The sequence below is a fragment of the Scyliorhinus torazame genome, chromosome 25 (assembly GCF_047496885.1).
Source record: "Scyliorhinus torazame isolate Kashiwa2021f chromosome 25, sScyTor2.1, whole genome shotgun sequence".
Taxonomy (NCBI): Eukaryota; Metazoa; Chordata; class Chondrichthyes; order Carcharhiniformes; family Scyliorhinidae; genus Scyliorhinus; species Scyliorhinus torazame.
This window is the reverse complement of record NC_092731.1, coordinates 8,381,618-8,401,638: the sequence shown is the minus strand read 5'-3', so window position 1 is coordinate 8,401,638 and position 20,021 is coordinate 8,381,618. Positions and strand designations below refer to the sequence as shown.

General features: G+C 49.9%; 1 protein-coding gene across 7 annotated transcripts in view; it reads left to right on the top strand.

Moving 5' to 3' along the window:
* The window catches only part of pak4 (p21 protein (Cdc42/Rac)-activated kinase 4), a 164,899-nt gene extending 146,760 nt beyond the window's left edge, over positions 1-18,139 (top strand). For all 7 annotated transcript variants that reach the window (XM_072489946.1, XM_072489942.1, XM_072489943.1 and 4 more), the window contains 5 exons: positions 2,735-2,868; positions 3,728-3,854; positions 6,056-6,181; positions 8,075-8,209; positions 15,608-18,139. In XM_072489946.1, coding sequence (XP_072346047.1) covers positions 2,735-2,868; positions 3,728-3,854; positions 6,056-6,181; positions 8,075-8,209; positions 15,608-15,763 — 678 coding nt within the window. In that variant the 3' untranslated portion in view covers positions 15,764-18,139. The remainder of the gene's footprint in view (positions 1-2,734; positions 2,869-3,727; positions 3,855-6,055; positions 6,182-8,074; positions 8,210-15,607) is intronic.
* The last annotated feature ends 1,882 nt before the right edge of the window (positions 18,140-20,021 follow it).

The window sequence follows — 20,021 nt, the reverse complement described above, 5'->3', positions numbered from 1 at the left end:
GTAACGTGAGGGCTGAGACCAACTTACACTGGCCATCGCAGGCTCGTCACATGTGAAACCCACTCCTAATACATAATGCTATCTTCAGATAAAAAACGCATAAGCCATGCATACCTTTGGAAGCTGTTATCCACTATGTTAATCTTGGTAAACTCGCAAACTTACATAATGGGCCTCTTTCTCTGGCTCGCTTTCCCCCAGCTTTTCTTTTTCTTTCTCTCTCACTCTTCACTGTCTCTCTCTCTCTCTCTCTCTCTGTCTCTGTCTCTCTCTCTCTGTCTCTCACGCGCCCTCTCTCTCTCTCACTCTCTGTCGCTTTCCCTCTTTCTCTATCTCTCTTGCTCTCTTTCTCGCTCTCTCACGCTCTCCTCAGCTCATGCTCTCTCTTGCGCTCTCTCTTGCGCTCTCTCTTGCGCTCTCTCTTGCGCTCTCTCTTGCGCTCTCTCTTGCGCTCTCTCTTGCGCTCTCTCTTGCGCTCTCTCTTGCGCTCTCTCTTGCGCTCTCTCTTGCGCTCTCTCTTGCGCTCTCTCTTGCGCTCTCTCTTGCGCTCTCTCTTGCGCTCTCTCTTGCGCTCTCTCTTGCGCTCTCTCTTGCGCTCTCTCTTGCGCTCTCTCTTGCGCTCTCTCTTGCGCTCTCTCTTGCGCCCTCTCTTGATCTCTCTCTTGATCTCTCTCTTGATCTCGCGCTCGCGCTCTCTCTCGCTCTCTCTCCCGCTCTCTCTCCTCTCCTCTCTCTTTCTCCTCCCTCTCACCCTCCCTCTCTTTCTCTCTCTCCTCTCCTCTCTCCTCTCCTCTCTCTCTCCTCTCTCTCTCCTCTCTCTCCCCTCTCTCACTCTCTCCTCTCACTCTCTCCACTCACACTCTCCTCACTCCTCTCTCTCCCTCGCTAATCTGCATAGTAACCACAGTCACGAGTGTGGAGCTTTGAGTGAATTGCAGGTAAGAGTAATCAATGATTCTTGCTTTTTTTCCTGCGCTTGTTCCCTTTACCTCAATGTTCTCCTGGTGTTGACGAGGTGTCGCAAGGTCCAGATGGGGAATAATGCCTCCCCCACCCCCCTCCCCCCTCCCCCGAAGACTATTTCTGAATTTTTTAACTTTTAAGTTCAGAGGCTGTAGACTATTCGACCGTGGGAGGATCAGAGCCCAACAAGATCCTCACTCACTGCTAGCAGGTGTCACTGGATTACCACTGGGGAGGGAATCATTGCTTATGCACTCTCTGCCCCACTCTGCCCCAGCCTAGATACATTGCAGACACTTGCAGCAGTTACTGACGTCCTGTCTGAGGTGAGTTAACTCAGTACGTGACCACTAATTGAACCACCCGCTGTTTGATTTAGTGATTAGTGGAAGGGGATTTATCTTGAAATAAACAGAGTCACAACCCTCCACCCCCACCCTCACCCCCACACCCATTCAGAGGTTGGGCCCTGCATACAAATAGAACTTAAAGAGTGGGACCATGTTAATTGCTTTTGGCACCATTCTGAACTTTATCTGATCTTACCATGGATAATGAGAGCGTAGTCCTCGGTCTCGGGCATTAATGAACATTGTTGTGGGGCCCAGCTCTGGGACTGGACTGGCACAAGAGGATCCACTTTCTTTTCTTTCTGTTCTTTTTCTTTTTTTCATTTTTTCCTAATTTTGTTTCTTTTTAAAAATAAATTTAGAGTACCCAGTTAATTTTTTTCCAATTAAGAGGCAATTTAGCGTGACCAATGCACCTGAGCACATCTTTGGGTTGTGGGGGCGAAACCCACGCAAACACGGGGAGAATGTGCAAACTCCACACGGACAGTGTCCCAGGGCTGCCGTGGGGCAGCAGTGCTAACCACTGCGCCACCGTGCTGCCCTAGTATAAATACATTTAAGAAGAACTCGATAAACATGTACGGGTTGGATGAAATAGGCTTGTGTGGAGCAGGAAAGTTGACCATTTGGGCCAGTTGCTGCACACGCCTTGGGAATGTTGGCTCAGACCTGCACCTTCCTTCCCTGAAGGACATTAACAGATTTTTTGAGTTCTTTTTATGTGGTCAGATTTGAGCTGTTGCCAGTCCAAATTATATGAACCTGTAGTGCATGAGGCCATTCGGCCCATCGAGTCTTCACCGACCCTCCAAAAGAGCACCTTGCCCTAGGCCCACTCCCCCGCCCAACCTGCACATCTTTGGACTGTGGGAGGAAACTGGAGCACCCGGAGGAAACCCACACAGACACGGGGAGAACGTGCAGACTCCGCACAGACAGTGACCCGAGGTCGGAATCGAACCCGGGACCCTCGCGCTGTGAAACAACAGTGCTAAACACTCTGCTGCCCATATCACAAACTCTACGCAACTGTAAGCCTATGGTGCTAGGGGGCAGGTATTTCATTACAGTGCTGTGTGTGGCAATTAGTAAGTAATTGATGTTACCGTGTGTTGCATTGATGTTTATGACAATCCACGTTTAAAAATTGTTTGATGCAAAATGCTGCGGCTGTCTGATTAAAACTGATGAAAGCAAGGCTGCCCTGAAACGGAGGATTACACGGCCATCTGTGTAACTATAGCAATCTATAAAATGTTTTACAAGCCTTAAATGCCTTCTATGATCTATGATCTATGATAAATCTTCAGAGAGAGAGGGAGATGGCTTTGTCAGATTGTAACTGAGCTCCCTGCCTGAGATACGCGGCTTTTCTCCCTGCAGTAACAAGTCACAGGCATCCTTTTGTTCCTCTGCAGGTTGTGATAATGCGGGACTACCATCACGAAAACGTTGTAGAAATGTATAATAGTTACCTGGTAGATGATGAGCTGTGGGTAGTGATGGAATTCCTGGAAGGAGGGGCGCTAACGGACATCGTAACGCACACCAGGTATAGGTCATACACTGACGTGGCGGCTTAATGCAGGGACCTGCCAGCACTGCACTCACTGATGCTAATATGTGTGGCTTTATTGTGGTACAATGGCGGCTCGCTTCTGTGATCCCCCCCCCCCCCCAACAGCCCCCCGACTCCTGATGATGTGTTTTGGGAGAGCTACTTCCCGCACCGAATTCCGATGCTGCAGCACAGGGCGAGAAAGATCACCTTGCATGCCTCCTCCAAGCGGGTATTTGAGTGACGGGGGCAGGAAGTTGGCGGAGATCATTTGAAGTTGGTCCATGGCCCCCGAGGTGGGGAGAAAAGTGAAACTAATTGCCAGTCAAAGAGTCAGCTTGGGCAAAGCACGCCTGTAATTAATGATTCTATTAAAGGAGAGGAATTAGAAAGGTCCATACATTCTAAATCATTTGTTTTAACAGCATTTAACAGGTCAATGCATTCCAGAAATAATGATGTGAAACACTGATGTGTTATTTAACTTAGAGCACCAGATACCAGGAGAACACATTGCACATTAACAAATCTAATGGGACATTTAAAGCTAAAGTTGTTGGATTTCTTTTAAAAGTGCCCTTTGCGCTACTGAATTCAGTTCTGGACAAGTATGAAGATGTGCTCTCTCTGTCATAAAACCTTTAATCTTTTCCACTTAAATTTACGCTGCATTTTGTTATTTTTGTTGTTAGATTTTGGCTGCAACAAATTTCGCAATGTCTCTTATCCTATTATCGCGGCAAAGGGGTATAATTGGCCCAGCGTGTGCTGCTCCTGACGAGGCCACGAATCTTGTGCAGAGAATGCAAGCAGCAATTATATGATAATGAATGTTGTTAATACTGTGCTGCAGGATGAACGAGGAGCAGATAGCAACCGTCTGCCTGTCTGTCCTCAAGGGGCTGACCGTCCTGCACGCGCAGGGGGTGATCCACCGGGACATCAAGAGCGACTCCATTCTCTTAACGCATGACGGAAGGGTAGGTGTGATGCTCATTAATTGGGTTTCGTGGGCAGGGCTGGCAGGATTGGATGTGTGAATCTAAAACGGCGCCTTTTCAGAATTATTTAAACATTGTGATTCACCTAATCTATCCATGTTATAGCTGGTTTGGCACTTTATAAATCATGTTTACCCTGCATGCAATTGAGAGGGATGGCTCGGTAGCACAGTGGTAGCACTGTTGCTTCACAGCGCCAGGGTCCCAGGTTCGATTCCCGGCTTGGGTCACTGTCTGTGTGGAGTCTGCACGTTCTCCCCGTGTCCATGTGGGTTTCCTCCGGGTGCTCCGGTTTCCTCCCACAAGTCCCAAAAGACGTGCTTGTTAGGTGAATTGGACATTCTGAATTCTCCCTCAGTGTACCCGAACAGGCGCCGGAATGTGGCGACTAGGGGCTTTTCACAGTAACTTCATTGCAGTGTTAATGTAAGCCGACTTGTGACACTAATAAAGATTATTTATTTTTATTATTATTATTTGGTAATAGAGTTGGACATTGCTCTCGCACTCCCGGCCCCCTCTCCCATGTGGCCGCTCTCCCCTCACTTGCTCCCCCTCACTCACCTTCACGTGCTCGCTCTCCCCTGTGCGCCTTTTCTCCTGCATGCACAGGCTTTCTTACCTTCTCCTTTGTAACTAAGAAACGCTGTGAATTCAGTAATTAATAATCATAGTGGCCCTGCATTGTGAAGACAATTCTCATCTTGTGGAGTAGGTATGCCCCTTTCTGGCGGTAGAAGGTACTGCACTGAGCGATGTAACAAAATCTCTTACAATATCCCATCTTGCAGGAGGTTGGAAATTAGCAATTTTTTAAATTACAGGGATATAAAATTGAAGTGCTTTTAGTTTTGTTAATATTTCGGTTGTTTCAAGATTAGAACAAATTAGGGCAGCTCAGTGGCGCAGAGGGTTAGCCCTGCTGCCTCACGGCGCCAAGGCCCCAGGTTCAATCCCGGCTCTGGGTCACTCACTGTCCGTGTGGAGTTTGCACATTCTCCCCTTGCGTGGGTTTCGCCCCCACAACCCAAAGATGTGCAGGGTAGGTGGACTGGCCACGCTAAATTGCCCCTTAATTGGAAAAAAAAAATGAATTGGGTACTCTAAATTTAAAAAAACAAATTAGAAACAAATTAATCCAGTGGTATAATCTTTTCTGATCAGTGGCAATCGTTCGGCATGTTTGTGCCTCCACTTTTCGTTGCGTTTATAGGCGAGCGAGAAACCAGTCAACCTATCGGTTTCCCAATATTGGGTTCAAATGTGAACCTGGCTCCCTTTGCCTCCGTTAGTAAATGTGCAGCCCTCCAGACCTGAGCTGTATCGCGAGTACAGTCACCGGACTGCCCTAGGATAACTACTCTCTCTGTGAGGGCAGCAGTGGTTAGCACTGCTGCCTCACGGCGCTGAGGACTCGGGTTCGATCCCGGCTCTGGGTCACTGTCCGTGTGAAGTTTGCACATTCTCCCCGTGTCTGCGTGGGTTTCGCCCCCACAACCCAAAGATGTGCAGGGTAGGTGGATTGGCCTCGCTAAATTGCCCCTTAATTAGAAAAAATATCTAAAATTGGATACTCTAAATTTATTTTTAAATAACTACTCTCTCTGTGTGCTCATTGAGGTGGGTTCCAGTAAACCCTGGATTAGCTTCCTGCCTCCTGACTCTTTCTGGGATGTTCACACACATTCAGGGTGGCTCGGGCAGGATCGAGCTCACTGACGGATGGTGTCCATGGAAATAAACGTAAGCTAACAAGAGGGAGGGAGACAATTGGAGTGGGGGGCAGTGGGAGGTACGTGAAGCTTTGAAGGGATGTGATCCCTCCCGATAATAACTTGATTTAAAATGTTAAGGGGCAGACAAAAAAGTACATTATTTATTTTCCAATTAGGGGTAAATTTAGCGTGGCCAATCTTTGGGTTGTGGGGGCGAGACCCACGCAGACACGGGGAGAATGTGCAAACTCCACACGGACAGTGTCCCAGAGCCGGGATCGAACCCAGGTCCTCAGCGCCGTGAGGCAGCAGTGCTAACCACTGCAGTACTGCCCCATTGCCTTTGATGTTAAAAGGAATCTCCCCGCCCAGTGAATAGGGCCAGACTCGGGTTGGAAAGCAGAGAATGTAAGAGTTGCTGCCGTTACAAGTTGGCTTTCAATCTGTCCATTTGTCTTTCTTAAGGTGAAGCTCTCGGACTTTGGCTTCTGTGCTCAGGTTTCAAAAGATGTGCCGAGGCGCAAGTCACTGGTGGGCACCCCCTACTGGATGGCACCAGAGTTGATCTCTCGGTTGCCGTACGGACCGGAGGTAACGTAATCAGTCTTTTCTTTTGTCTTCTTGGGAATTATAGAATGAGAGAATAAGTTTGTAAAAATGGTGGATTTGACATTCATCGTTAATGAAACCAACAATACACGTATTTACTGAAATTGCAACTTGCCTATCTAAACTTGACACTGAAATACGAGCTTCCTCGTGTGGGGAATTCTGAAACGAGGGGTCATAATCTTAGAATAAGAGGTAGCAAATTTACAACAGATTTGAGGGAAAACTGCTTCTCCCAAAGGGTTGTGATCTGTGGAATTCGCTACCCCAGAACTGAAGGGTTATGGAGAACGGGCAGGACGGTGGAGTTGAGGCCAGGATGGGATCAACCATGATCTCATTGAGGGTGTTAGGCTCGGGAGGCTAAATTACCGACTCCCACTCCGAGATCATGTGTTCTAGGGAGTAGATGCTGTGGCTGATTTCGCAATCCAGCCCTTGGTCTGTAACATTGTAGGTAGCAGATGAGGAACAGATCAGCCATGATAGAATGGCGGAGCAGACCCGATGGGCCTCATGGCCTCATTCTGCTCCTATATCTTATGAACCTATGAGCACCGGGCCTCAACTGTGCCTCAGTGAGCAAATGGACCACATACCGCAGCAGCGAGCTGAACAGGCCAAGAAGACTCAGATTTTTCCCCTGGCCTCTGCTGAGTTGGGCCAATTGTGGTTGAACACTCTTAACCTCCCTGCCACCTTAGCGAAAGAATCAGTGTTGACTCCCACTCCCGGATGTCGGCAGAGTGCAGGTTTGATGGTGCTCTCTACGGTCAGATAGTCCTTTGACCTTCTAGACTTGTACGCGAGGAGCAGCCACTTTACCGAGGCTGTATTGCTCTGCGGGCGTCTCCAATTATGAGGTTTCTGGGAAGATGAGGGGGAATCGCAGCCTCTGATGGTCAGGTTGTGCCAGCAACGATGCTGACGATGCACCTAAGGCTGAGCAAAGTTTGAGATTCAGGTTCTTGGAGTAAAGTGATGATCCAAGATGATGAGAACTTGCTTGTGTTACTTCTGTCATTGGACAGCACGGTAGCACAGTGGTTAGCACTGTCCTTCGCAGCGCCAGGGTCCCAGGTACGATCCCCGGCTTGGGTCACTGTCTGTGCGGAGTCTGCACGTTCTCCCCGTGTCTGCGTGGGTTTCCTCCGGGTGCTCCGGTTTCCTCCCACAAGACCCGAAAGATGTGCTGTTAGCTGAATTGGACATTCTGAATTCTTCCTCTGTGTACCCGACCAGGCGCCAGAGTGTGGCGACTCGGGGCGTTTCACAGTAACTTCATTGCAGTGGGCGGCATGTGGCACAGTGGTTAGCACTGGGACTGTGGCGCTGAGGACCCCGGTTCGATCCCGGCTCTGGGACACTGTCTGTGTGGAGTTTGCACATTCTCCCCGTGTCTGCGTGGGTTTCACCCCCACAACCCAAAGATGTGCAGGTTAGGTGGATTGGCCACACTAAATTGCCCCTTAATTGGAATAAAAATAATAATTGGGTACTCTAAATTTATTTTTAAAAACTTCATTGCAGTGTTAATGCAAGCTTATTTGTGACAATCAAGATTATTAAAAAATTAAAAATTCTGGTGGAAATAAAGGGTTTTTGAGGATAAGACCGGTTATGTTTCTGAGAAAATGGGAGAAAGCGAAGAAGGAGGTTTTTGTTTTTAAACCTGGAGTCGTGCTGGAAATGTTTATCCGATTGCGTCCAGTTAAGAAAGGCATCATTGTCTAATGGTTGCCTCACGGTCTGAAAATGGGTTAAAGATTGGAGTAGTTTTCTGTCCAGCTGCCATGCCAACGACAGGGAGAAGATTGAAACGGCTTTATCTTTGTGCCGGGCATGGTTTAACTCATGTCCTCAATTCGTTTCCAGGTGGATATCTGGTCTCTGGGCATCATGGTAATCGAGATGGTCGATGGAGAACCTCCATATTTCAATGAACCGCCGCTTAAGGCCATGAAAATGATTCGGGACAACCTTCCTCCCAAGTTGAAGAACGGTCAAAAGGTAGCGTGTTGTGCAATGTATTCATGCAGACGCTTCACCCGACACACTGAGGAACGGAGCTTTTTTTTTTAAAAGAAATGTGTCACAATCTAGCCATTAGCAATACTCTCGACAAAAGCAGGTTCTGTGTTTTTAGCGCTTGGGTGAATTGACAGGAATTTGTAATTATTTTTATAAAATATATATTTTATTAAAGGTTTCAAACACAATTTTTCCCCCTTACAAATCAACAAAAACGGTAACATGATAACTGATAGATAACATTGTTTAAATAAAATAGTGAACTAACAAAATAACATGAAATAGTGCTCCCCCCCGCCCCTTCACCCCCTCTAGAACAAAAACAATTTACCACCCCCCCCCCCCCCCCCCTCTGGGCTGCTGCTGCTGGCTATCTATTTTCCCCCCTAACGTTCCGCTAGATAGTCGAGGAACGGTTGTCACCGCCTGGAGAACCCCTGAGCCGATCCTCTCAGCGCAAACTTCATCCGCTCCAGTTTTATGAACCCTGCCATTTCGTTTATCCAGGCCTCCACGCCGGGGGGTTTCCCTTCCTTCCACGTGAGTAAAATCCTTCGCCGGGCTACTAGGGACGCAAAGGCCACAATATCGGCCTCTTTCGCCTCCTGCACTCCCGGCTCATCCGCTACCTCAAATATAGCTAACCCCCAGCTTGGCTTGACCCGGACCTTCACCACCTTCGAGATCACTCCCGCCACTCCCCTCCAATACCCCTCCAGTGCCGGACATGACCAAAACATATGTGTGTGGTTCGCCGGGCTTCCCCCGCACCTCCCGCACCTGTCCTCCACTCCGAAGAACCTGCTCAACCTTGCTCCCATTATGTGTGCTCTGTGTAGCACCTTAAATTGGACCAGGCTAAGCCTGGCACACGAGGAAGAGGAATTTACCCTGCTTAGGGCATCAGCCCACAAACCCTCCTCAATCTCCTCCCCGAGCTCTTCTTCCCATTTTCCTTTCAGTTCTTCTACCAGCTCCTCCCCCTCTTCTCTTATCTCCCGGTATATTTCGGACACTTTGCCCTCCCCGACCCACACCCCCGAAAGCACTCTGTCCTGGATCCCCTGTGTCGGGAGCAGCGGAAATTCCCTCACCTGTTGTCCCGTGAACGCCCTCACCTGCATATACCTAAAGATATTCCCCGGAGTCAGCTCATACTTTTCCTCTAGCGCTCCCAAGCTCGCAAACGTCCCATCTATAAATAAGTCTCCCACTCTCCTAATTCCTGCCCGGTGCCAGCTCTGGAACCCTCCGTCCAACCTCCCCTGGGGCAAACCTATGGTTGTTCCTGATCGGGGACCACACCGAGGCTCCCAGCACACCCCTATGTCGCCTCCATTGCCCCCAGATACTTAATGTTGCCGCCATCACTGGGTTTGTGGTAAACCTTTTCGGGGAGAGCGGTAGTGGCGCCGTCACCAGCGCTTTTAAGCTCGTTCCTTTACAGGACGCCATCTCCAGCTTTTTCCACGCCGCCCCCTCTCCCTCCATCATCCACTTACGGATCATCGGCACATTGGCGGCCCAGTAATAGTCGCCCAAGTTCGGCAACGTCAGTCCCCCTCTGTCCCTGCTAGTTGCAGGAACCCCCTCCTTACCCTCGGGGCCTTCCCTGCCCACATGAAGCTCATGATGCTCCTATCTATTTTCTTGAAAAAGGCCTGAGTGATCAATATAGGGAGACATTGAAACACAAATAGGAACCTCGGGAGGACCATCATCTTAATCGCCTGCACTCTGCCCGCCAGTGACAGCGGCTGCATATCCCACCTTTTGAAATCCTCTTCCATTTGCTCCACCAGCTGAGTCAGATTGAGTCTGTGTAAGGTTCCCCAGCTCCTGGCTATCTGAATCCCCAGGTATTGGAAGTTTCTTTCCACTCTCCTTAGCGGCAGGCCGCCTATCCCTCTACTCTGGTCCCCAGGGTGTATCACGAAAATCTCACTCTTTCCCATGTTAAGCCTATATCCCGAGAAATCTCCAAACTCCCTCAATATCTGCATAACCTCTGTCATCTCCCCCCCCCCCCCCCCCCTGGATCCGCCACATACAGCAGTAGGTCATCTGCGTAGAGTGACACTCTGTGTTCCTCTCCCCCTCTAACCACCCCTCTCCATTTCCTGGAGTCTCTCAGCGCTATGGCCAGTGGTTCAATTGCCAGCGCGAACAGTAATGGGGACAGAGGGCATCCCTGTCTTGTTCCCCTATGTAGTCGAAAATACTCCGATCTTTGCCGATTTGTGACTACACTTGCCATTGGGGCCCCATAGAGGAATTTAACCCAGCTGACAAACCCCTCCCCGAACCCGAACCTCCTCAGCACCTCCCACAGATACTCCCACTCTACCCTATCAAATGCCTTCTCTGCATCCATTGCCGCCACTATCTCTGCATCCCCCTCTGCTGGGGGCATCATTATCACCCCCAACAGCCGTCGCACGTTGAGATTCAATTGTCTCCCCTTTACGAACCCTGTCTGATCTTCGTGCACCACCCCCGGGACACAATCCTCTATCCTCACTGTCAACACTTTTGCCAACAACTTGGCGTCCACATTCAGGAGCGAGATAGGCCTATAAGACCCGCATTGCAGCGGGTCTTTATCACGCTTCAGGATTAGTGATATCGTCGCCTCCGACATTGTCGGGGGTAGGGTCCCCCCTTCTCTGGCCTCGTTAAAGGTTCTTACCAGCAGCGGGGCCAACAAGTCCACGTATTTCCTGTAAAATTCCACCGGGAGCCCATCAGGTCCTGGGGCCTTCCCTGCCTGCATGTTCCCCATCCCTTTGGTCACCTCGTCCACCCCAATTGGCGCCCCCAGACCTGCCACCTCCTGCTCCTCCACCCTCGGGAACCTTAGTTGGTCCAGAAACTGCTGCATCCCCTCTTTTCCCTCCGGGGATTGGAACCTATATAATCTCTCATAAAAGGTCTTGAACACCTCATTTACCTTCCCTGCTCTCCGCACCGTGGTTCCCGTTTCATCCCCAACTCCCCCTATTTCCCTCGCCGCTGTCCTCTTACGAAGCTGGTGGGCCAACAGGCGACTCGCCTTTTCCCCATATTCATATCTCATCCCCTGTGCCTTCCTCCACTGTGCCTCTGCCTTCCCTGTGGCCAGCAGGTCAAACTCCGTCTGGAGTCTTCGCCTCTCCCTATATAGTCCTTCGTCCGGGGCCTCTGCATATCTTTTATCCACACTCAAGATCTCCCCCAGTAATCTTTCCCTCTCTTTGGCCTCTGTTTTCCCCTTGTGAGCCCTGATGGAGATCAACTCTCCCCTGACCACCGCCTTCAGCGCTTCCCATACTACCCCCACTCGGACCTCCCCATCATCATTGGCCTCCAGGTACCTTTCAATACATCCCCGCACCCTTCCGCAGACTCCCTCATCTGCCAATAGTCCCGCATCCAGTCGCCAGAGTGCCCGGCTAGATCCCCATCTAGCATGGTTACTCCCCCCATATTGCTTCCGAAAGTCAACTGACTTCAACTGACCCCGGCTTCTCCCGCTCTCTCCCTGACACCCCCCCCCCCCCCCCCCCCCCCCCCCCCCCCCCCCCCCCCCCCCATCCTCCCAACTTGACTCCCATCCTCCTTGCACCTATCTTCCCGCCATCATGTCTCTGGCGCGGGAAAAAAGAAAACCCCGTACTTTCTAGAACCGTCCCGCCCCCTATGGCGCAGCTCCCCCTACAGCCCCGTTCCCATTCCCCATCCCCTGCCTGTGTCTCTTCCCCCCCCCCACCGGCGCCCACATTTCTCAGTGACCCCCCCTCCCCAATTTACACCTCTATACACCAGCATTGTCGTTTCCCCTCCAACAGCAGTCCCTCAGTTCTGGTCCAGTTTCTCTTTTTGAATGAATGTCCATGCTTCTTCCGACGTCGCAAAGTAATAATGTCTATCCTGGTGCGTGACCCATAATCGCGCCGGCTGCAACATCCCGAACTTCACTTTCTTCTTATGCAGCACCTCCTTGGCTCGATTGAAACTCGCCCTCCTTCTCGCCACCTCCGCACTCCAATCCTGATACACTCGTATCACCGCATTCTCCCATCTGCTACTTCGTACCTTCTTGGCCCAGCTCAAGACAACCTCTCTGTCGTTGAAGCGGTGGAATCGCACGCCCATCGCCCTAGGTGGTTCTCCAGCCTTAGGTCTCCTCGCAGGGACCCGGTGGGCCCCTTCCACTTCCAAGGGGCCCGAGGGGGCCTCAGCTCCCATTAGCGAACGTAGCATCGTGCTCACATAAGCCCCACTATCAGCTCCTTCCACTCCCTCGGAGAGACCCAGGATCCGGAGGTTCTTTCTCCTTGATCTATTTTCCAGGTCTTCAATTCTTTTGATGCACTTCTTATGGAGCGCCTCGTGCGTCTGCATTTTGACCGCTAGGCCCAGGATCTCGTCCTCGTTGTCAGTTACCTTCTGCTCCACCACACGGAGCTCTATCTCCTGGGCCTTTTGTGTCTCTTTAAGCCCCTCGATTGCCTGTAACATCGGGGCCAGCACCTCCTTTTTTAGCAGCTCCACACACGGTCTTAAAAATTCATCCTGGTCCGGTCCCCATGTCGCCTGGGCTCCCTCCGACGCCATCTTGTTCCTTTCTTCCTTCTGCCGCTGCCCTCGAGGATCCTCCGTGATCTGGCCGCCGCCGCCGATCTTTTTCTTTCACACTGGGGGGGTCTCCCTGTTGCCTCACCCCACACCGGGTTTCGTCGCAAAAATTTCCCGTTGGGGCTCTTAAAATAGCCCGAAGGTCCGTCAAAGCTGGAGCCGCCGAAACGTGCGGCTTAGCTGGTCATCGCCGCAACCGGAAGTCCGGAATTTGTAATTATTAACCTTCTAGACTGCCGAAAGTTCCAGAGAAATTCTGCCTTCCAGGAGTGAGAGTTCTTTTTAAACCCTGGAGCACAAATCCAGAGCAATTGCCCTAATGTGGCGCATTCTAATCGATTTGTTGCCAGTGTTTTTAAAGTTTGCATTTTCTTTTCTTGGAGTTGGGAGCGAGATCTGCGTCATGTTTTGTTTCTGAGGTGAAGCGGTGTTTGCAAAGTCCACTTCTCTTTGCACAATCAGCTAACAATTGGACTGATTGATTGAGGCAGATCACGATCAACTTCCGTTGCATTTTCGCCCGAACAAGTTAGAGAATGCCAATCGTCAAGTTTACCCGGGTGCGTGCCTCTTCCACCTGCACCCCCCCCCCCCCCCCCCAAACAAAATAAATCATTCAGCATACTGAAGCGAGGAAGCATTTTGCAAGAATAATACATTTTAAACTTTCAGCCTTTGCAGCTGTGTGCCAATCGGCAAATGGAAAGTTTAGGAGTTCTCTCCCTTAACTTTCTTATATTTAAAAAATGCTTTCAACAGCCCACAGCATAACCAAACACGTCACAAGAGTATTGTCAGACAAAATCTCACGCTGGGTCACAATTAGAGAGGTGACCAAAATCTTGGTCAGAGTTTTAAAGAGAGCCTTGAAGGAGGAGCGATCGAGAAGGTGCAGGGAACAAATCCTGTTCCAAATTTGTGACTCAGCCCGGCACACACAGGCTTTTGAGATTTTTATTTGGTGCAAAAATATACTTTATTCGTAAAATATTTGAACAAACATTATAAACATTTCAAAATGCCCATCTCACACAAAGTGCAGTAATATTCAGGTTCTCTACATATATGCTACACTCTGGAGGTGCTTCAAAACAATAAAGACGCGTTACAGACATTTCAAAATGGTCAAGCTCCATTTCCCCTGCAATAAACGGCAACATTCCAACCTCCTGATCACTTGCTGTAGCTGCATACTAACGGTTTGTGATTGGTATACCAGGACACCCAGATCCCTCTGTACCTTCACTGCCTGGTATGGCAACTGCTCGGCCCAAGACCGTAAGAAACTGCAGAGATTCGTGAACACAGCCCAGTCCATCGTGCAAACCCGCCTCCCATCCATTGACTCCATCTACGCCTCCCGCTGCCTTGGGAAAGCGGGCAGCATAATCAAAGACCCCCTCCCACCCGGCTTACTCACTCTTCCAACTTCTTCCACCGGGCAGGAAATACAAAAGTCTGAAAACACGCACTAACAGATTCAAAAACAGCTTCTTCCCCGCTGTTACCAGACTCCTAAACGACTGTTTTATGGACTGAACTGATCCCTTCACACATCTTCGCTACTGAGTAGTACTGCACTCCTGTATGCTTCACCCAATGTCAATTCCTATGTATTTACATTGTGTATTTACGTATGTCCTATGTTTTTTCATGTATGGAACGACCTGTCTGGACTGTACGCAGAACAATACTTTTCACTGTACCTCGGTACATGTGACAATAAATCAAATCCAATTTAAATAAAATGCTGCTTTTCCATTCTCCCTGTCAAAGTTGACAAGTTCACATTTTCCCACATTATACTCCATTTGCCAGCTTTTTGCCTGCTCACTTAACCCCCCTCTATTCCTTTGTAGCCTCCTTGTGTCCTCTTCACAACCTACTCTCCTACCTATCTTTGTGTCATCAGTGAATTTAGCAATCATACATTTGCTTCCTCATCCAAGTTATTTATCTAGATTTCAAATAGTTGAGGCCCCAGTGCTGATTCCAGTGGCTCTCCACTCGTTATAGATTCCCAAACACAAAACCATCCCAACTCTGTTTCCTGTTCATTAATCAATTCTCTATCCATGTTAATATGTTACCCCCTTCATCATGAACTCTAATGCTGTCACCTTTAGAGTGGCACTTTATCAAACAGCTTTTGGAAATCTAAGTACATCACATCTGCAGTAAGATTTAATAATCTTAAGGCCCTCCACCAGCTCACCCCTCGAGCCACTTTTCAAGGGAAAAGTGTCCCTGTCTCCTCAGTATTTACGTAACCTCTCCGGTTTGGTGTCATCTTTTGACATCTTTTTGGGGGCAGCAAGGTGGCGCAGTGGTTAGCACTGCTGTCTCCCAGTGCTGAGGACCCGGTTCGATCCCGGCCCTGGGTCATTGTCCGTGTGGAGTTTGCACATTCTCCCCGTGTCTGTGTAGGTCTCACCCCACAGCCCAACCATGTGCAGGTAGGTGGATTGGCCACGCTAAATTGCTCTTTTATTGGAAAATAATAATTGAGTACTCTAAATTTATTTTTAAAAAGGTAAATATAAACATGGTTTGGAAGAATGATGATCTCACATTACGCCATCTTAATTGCACCTTTAACAGCCACAAAGTCTGTCAGTCTTTTAAACCAGGATTTAAGAAAAATATTACTGCAGCAGATATGTGTACACCAGGCTTTTAAAATATTACTGCAATAAATACAAATAAATTCTTACATTCATTCTAGTATGTCTGAACCCCGGACTCTCATTTCTCTTGTAGGTTTCTCCCTTACTAAAAGGCTTTTTGGACCGGCTGTTGGTACGGGACCCCTCCCAGCGGGCGTTGGCGACAGAGTTACTGAAACACCCCTTCCTGAGCAAGGCGGGCCATCCGTCCTGCATTGTACTACTGATGCGAGGGAACCGGATAAAGTGAGCTGGCAGTCTGCATGTTGCTGGGATGCAACAGAGGGAGAAGAAAAGAATCTGTGATTTTAAACTTTGAAGCGTATATCTCATAAATAAATCATTTGGCATTTAGGTGAACAGGATTGTTTCCTGTCCCGAGAGATATGTCTTTCTGCCGGCGTTGCGTTGTCGCCTTGCTGACCACCTGTCTCAGCTGGACCTTCTGACTCTGGACTTTGACACTGCTGTTTCTGAGGGTGGGTGGGGGCAGAATCGCAAAGGAATATAAATACTACTGAACAGCAAGACTTTTGATTTGTAAAATGTAACTTAAAAAGAGTTGATTTAATGTAGTTTGTACACAGAACAACTAAGAGGATTTACACTGGAATTGACTACTTCCTCTAGATCATGATTTGATATCTAAACACTGTTAGACGTAGGGGCTGTATCAGTGTGGAGCATGCATCTGGGATTGGGGTGAGGGAGGGAGGGAGAGGGTGCTACCTGTGAAATGAACCTCTGACCCTTTGGCAAAGAATGCTGGGTAATTGGCAGGCCAAGAGCGACAACGCGAATACTCGGTGCCCTTTCCGGGCTGCGATTGACCTGGGAACAAGTCACGCCGTCTATTTTACCAGTAGGCCAAGTTGAAGGAAAAGAAGTAGGGGGGATGCGTGCGCAGTCATGGCTGCAGAGAGGACTGCCGTCAGGTTTAGGTGGATCCACCTCCTATTCTGTTCAATGCCCAGTGCTGGCATTGCAGGCACTAGCACCCTGAGATCACATCAGGCATGTGGGCAATAGAATGCACGTTATAGTGGGCACTATGTTGCAAAGCATGCACCCTAGTTTAGTAAAGGAGGGCAGTAACTGTGAACACTACGAAGTGGGATGGGAGGGGCGACACCTCTCTGTGCTGGGATACCCTGAGGTGCTGCGTTGCCCGGGGACCCACCCACGTTGCGCAAGTTTGTATTTCTCCTGCGTGAATACTGCGACGCTGGAATTTCCCGGCTCTTAATTTAGATCATTTCTTTTTTTTTTCTGATGTTGTTTCATCTCAAACAAACAAAAAAAACAGGTTGCAAAAACACTCCCCAGGTTTCCTCAGAATAATCTTGCCAAGTATAAGAAGTTACTGATGCACTTTCTGTATGCGGATGCAGGTGTGGAGAATTCGCCGAGGGAGGAATCTATTCCTGTTTAGCACAGTTTACTTTGCAAACTAATACATTTTTCTTAGCAATGAAGGGTGTGACTTCGAACTCAAAGGCTGTACATTCCCAGAGAGCGATAGCTACCCAGAGTGTAAAATTCGGAGGCTTGTTTTATCAAGGAATCCCTGTTGGCTTTTAATATCCCGAAATCACAGATACGCCGCGGAAATTGCTCTCATTCTTCTTCCAGCCAGGATTTGCTGCTGTTGAGCTTTTCTGTTGCAGAGGTTAAAGGGTTAATATAAAAAAGGATCTTCGGGGAGGCACGGTGGGGCAGTGGTTAGCACTGCTGCCTCACGGCGCCGAGGACCCGGGTTCGATCCCGGCTCTGGGTCACTGTCCGTGTGGAGTTTGCACGTTCTCCCCGTGTCTGCGTGGGTCTCACCCCCACCACCCAGAAATGTGCAGGGTAGGCGGATTGGCCATGCTAAATTGCCCCTTAATTGGAAGAAAAGAAAATGGAGAAGGAATTTTTTAACAACAATCAATCTCCCACGTAAGGTGCCTTATGTCTCCTTTGAAATCACTCTTCTGTGTTTGGTCTGTTCATTGGTGAGCAGTCCTTGGTCAGTTTGACTCTCCCGAGGTCCTTCTCCTCTGATTTAATTAGCTTCCAGTACAAGGGTTTGGCTCAGTAGGTTTGAATTCAGCTTCTGGTGCTGACCGCGTTTCCCACCATTCGGGTTAGGAGATACCAGACCGATTCCACACCTGATCTGTCCCCACAAGGGATGGTTTTCCCAGCTTAAGGGACTTGCTTTGATTTAACTGGCTACTGCAATTTATAAAGAAAAAGACAAAAGGCTGGTGGATGAAAAATTGGTTTGGAAATGTGGTAGGTTCATCCGTGTGAAATCGGACGTGTTCCCCGGAATTCAATATCCCAACAGCTCATTGCAGACGTGTCTCAGAGGTTGTCTGAGCCAGCGTCTGGCATTATCGGTATGGATGGATGGAGCGACTACTGAATTGCTTTGCCTGCTTTTGTTTGAGGATATTTATATTGTAATTTTTTGTAACACAATACAGTATTTTTTTCAAGAATGCAGCAACTTATTTTCTTGAGTAACTAATTTGCAATAAGATTTACTGTTTAAAAAGTGTTTTTTCAATTGTGCCAAGAGGGTGAACTTTTAAGGTTTTTAAATTTTCTAATTACAGATTAGAAAACTGTTTTACATGGATTTCTGTCTCTTCTCTTGCCTGCAGTGTGTGTGTGTGTCTGTGCGTGCATCTGAAGTATGTATGTATGTGTGCATGTGGGAGGGCATCTGATGTGTTTGTGTGTGGGAGGGCGTCTGATGCGTGTGTATATGTGGGAGAGCTTCTGGTGTATGTGTATGTACGAGAGTGTGTGGGAGGGGGTGAGGTGTGCGTGGGAGGGCGTGGTGTGTGGGAGGGCGTAAATTGTGGTAGGGTGTGGGGGGAGGGTGCAGATTGTGAGGGAGGGCGTGGGGTGTGGGAGAGCGTCTGGTGTTTGTGTGTGTGTGCGCAAGAGAGTGTGGGGTGTGTGGGAGGGGGTGAGGTGTGTGTGTGAGGGCGTCGTGTGTGTGAGGGCGTCGTGTGTGTGAGGGCGTCGTGTGTGTGAGGGCGTCGTGTGTGTGAGGGCATCGTGTGTGTGAGGGCGTCGTGTGTGTGAGGCGTCTGTGTGTGTGAGGCGTCTGTGTGTGTGTGAAGGCGTCTGTGTGTGAGGGCGTCTGTGTGTGTGAGGGCGTCTGTGTGTGTGTGAAGGCGTCTGTGTGTGTGAGGGCGTCTGTGTGTGTGAGGGCGTCTGTGTGTGTGTGAAGGCGTCTGTGTGTGTGAGGGCGTCTGTGTGTGTGAGGGCGTCTGTGTGTGTGTGAAGGCGTCTGTGTGTGTGAGGGCGTCTGTGTGTGTGAGGGCGTCTGTGTGTGTGTGAAGGCGTCTGTGTGTGTGAGGGCGTCGTGTGTGTGAGGGCGTCGTGTGTGTGAGGGCGTCGTGTGTGTGAGGGCGTCTGTGTGTGTGTGAAGGCGTCTGTGTGTGTGAGGGCGTCTGTGTGTGTGAGGGCGTCTGTGTGTGTGTGAAGGCGTCTGTGTGTGTGTGAAGGCGTCTGTGTGTGTGAGGGCGTCTGTGTGTGAGGGCGTCTGTGTGTGAGGGCGTCTGTGTGTGAGGGCGTCTGTGTGTGTGAGGACGTCGTGTGTGTGAGGGCGTCGTGTGTGTGAGGGCGTCTGTGTGTGTGTGAAGGCGTCTGTGTGTGTGAGGGCGTCTGTGTGTGTGAGGGCGTCTGTGTGTGTGTGTGAAGGCGTCTGTGTGTGTGAGGGCGTCTGTGTGTGTGAGGGCGTCTGTGTGTGTGAGGACGTCGTGTGTGTGAGGCGTCTGTGTGTGTGAGGGCGTCTGTGTGTGTGAGGCGTCTGTGTGTGTGCGGGCGTCTGTGTGTGTGTGAAGGCGTCTGTGTGTGTGAGGGCGTCTGTGTGTGTGAGGGCGTCTGTGTGTGTGAGGCGTCTGTGTGTGTGAGGGCGTCTGTGTGTGTGAGGCGTCTGTGTGTGTGAGGCGTCTGTGTGTGTGAGGCGTCTGTGTGTGTGAGGACGTCGTGTGTGTGAGGGCGTCGTGTGTGTGAGGGCGTCGTGTGTGTGAGGACGTCGTGTGTGTGAGGGCGTCGTGTGTGTGAGGGCGTCGTGTGTGTGAGGGCGTCTGTGTGTGTGTGAAGGCGTCTGTGTGTGTGAGGGCGTCTGTGTGTGTGAGGGCGTCTGTGTGTGTGTGAAGGCGTCTGTGTGTGTGAGGGCGTCTGTGTGTGTGAGGGCGTCTGTGTGTGTGAGGACGTCGTGTGTGTGAGGCGTCTGTGTGTGTGAGGGCGTCTGTGTGTGTGAGGCGTCTGTGTGTGTGAGGGCGTCTGTGTGTGTGAGGGCGTCTGTGTGTGTGAGGGCGTCGTGTGTGTGAGGGCGTCGTGTGTGTGAGGGCGTCGTGTGTGTGAGGCGTCTGTGTGTGTGTGAAGGCGTCTGTGTGTGTGAGGCGTCTGTGTGTGTGAGGGCGTCTGTGTGTGTGAGGCGTCTGTGTGTGTGAGGGCGTCTGTGTGTGTGAGGGCGTCTGTGTGTGTGAGGGCGTCTGTGT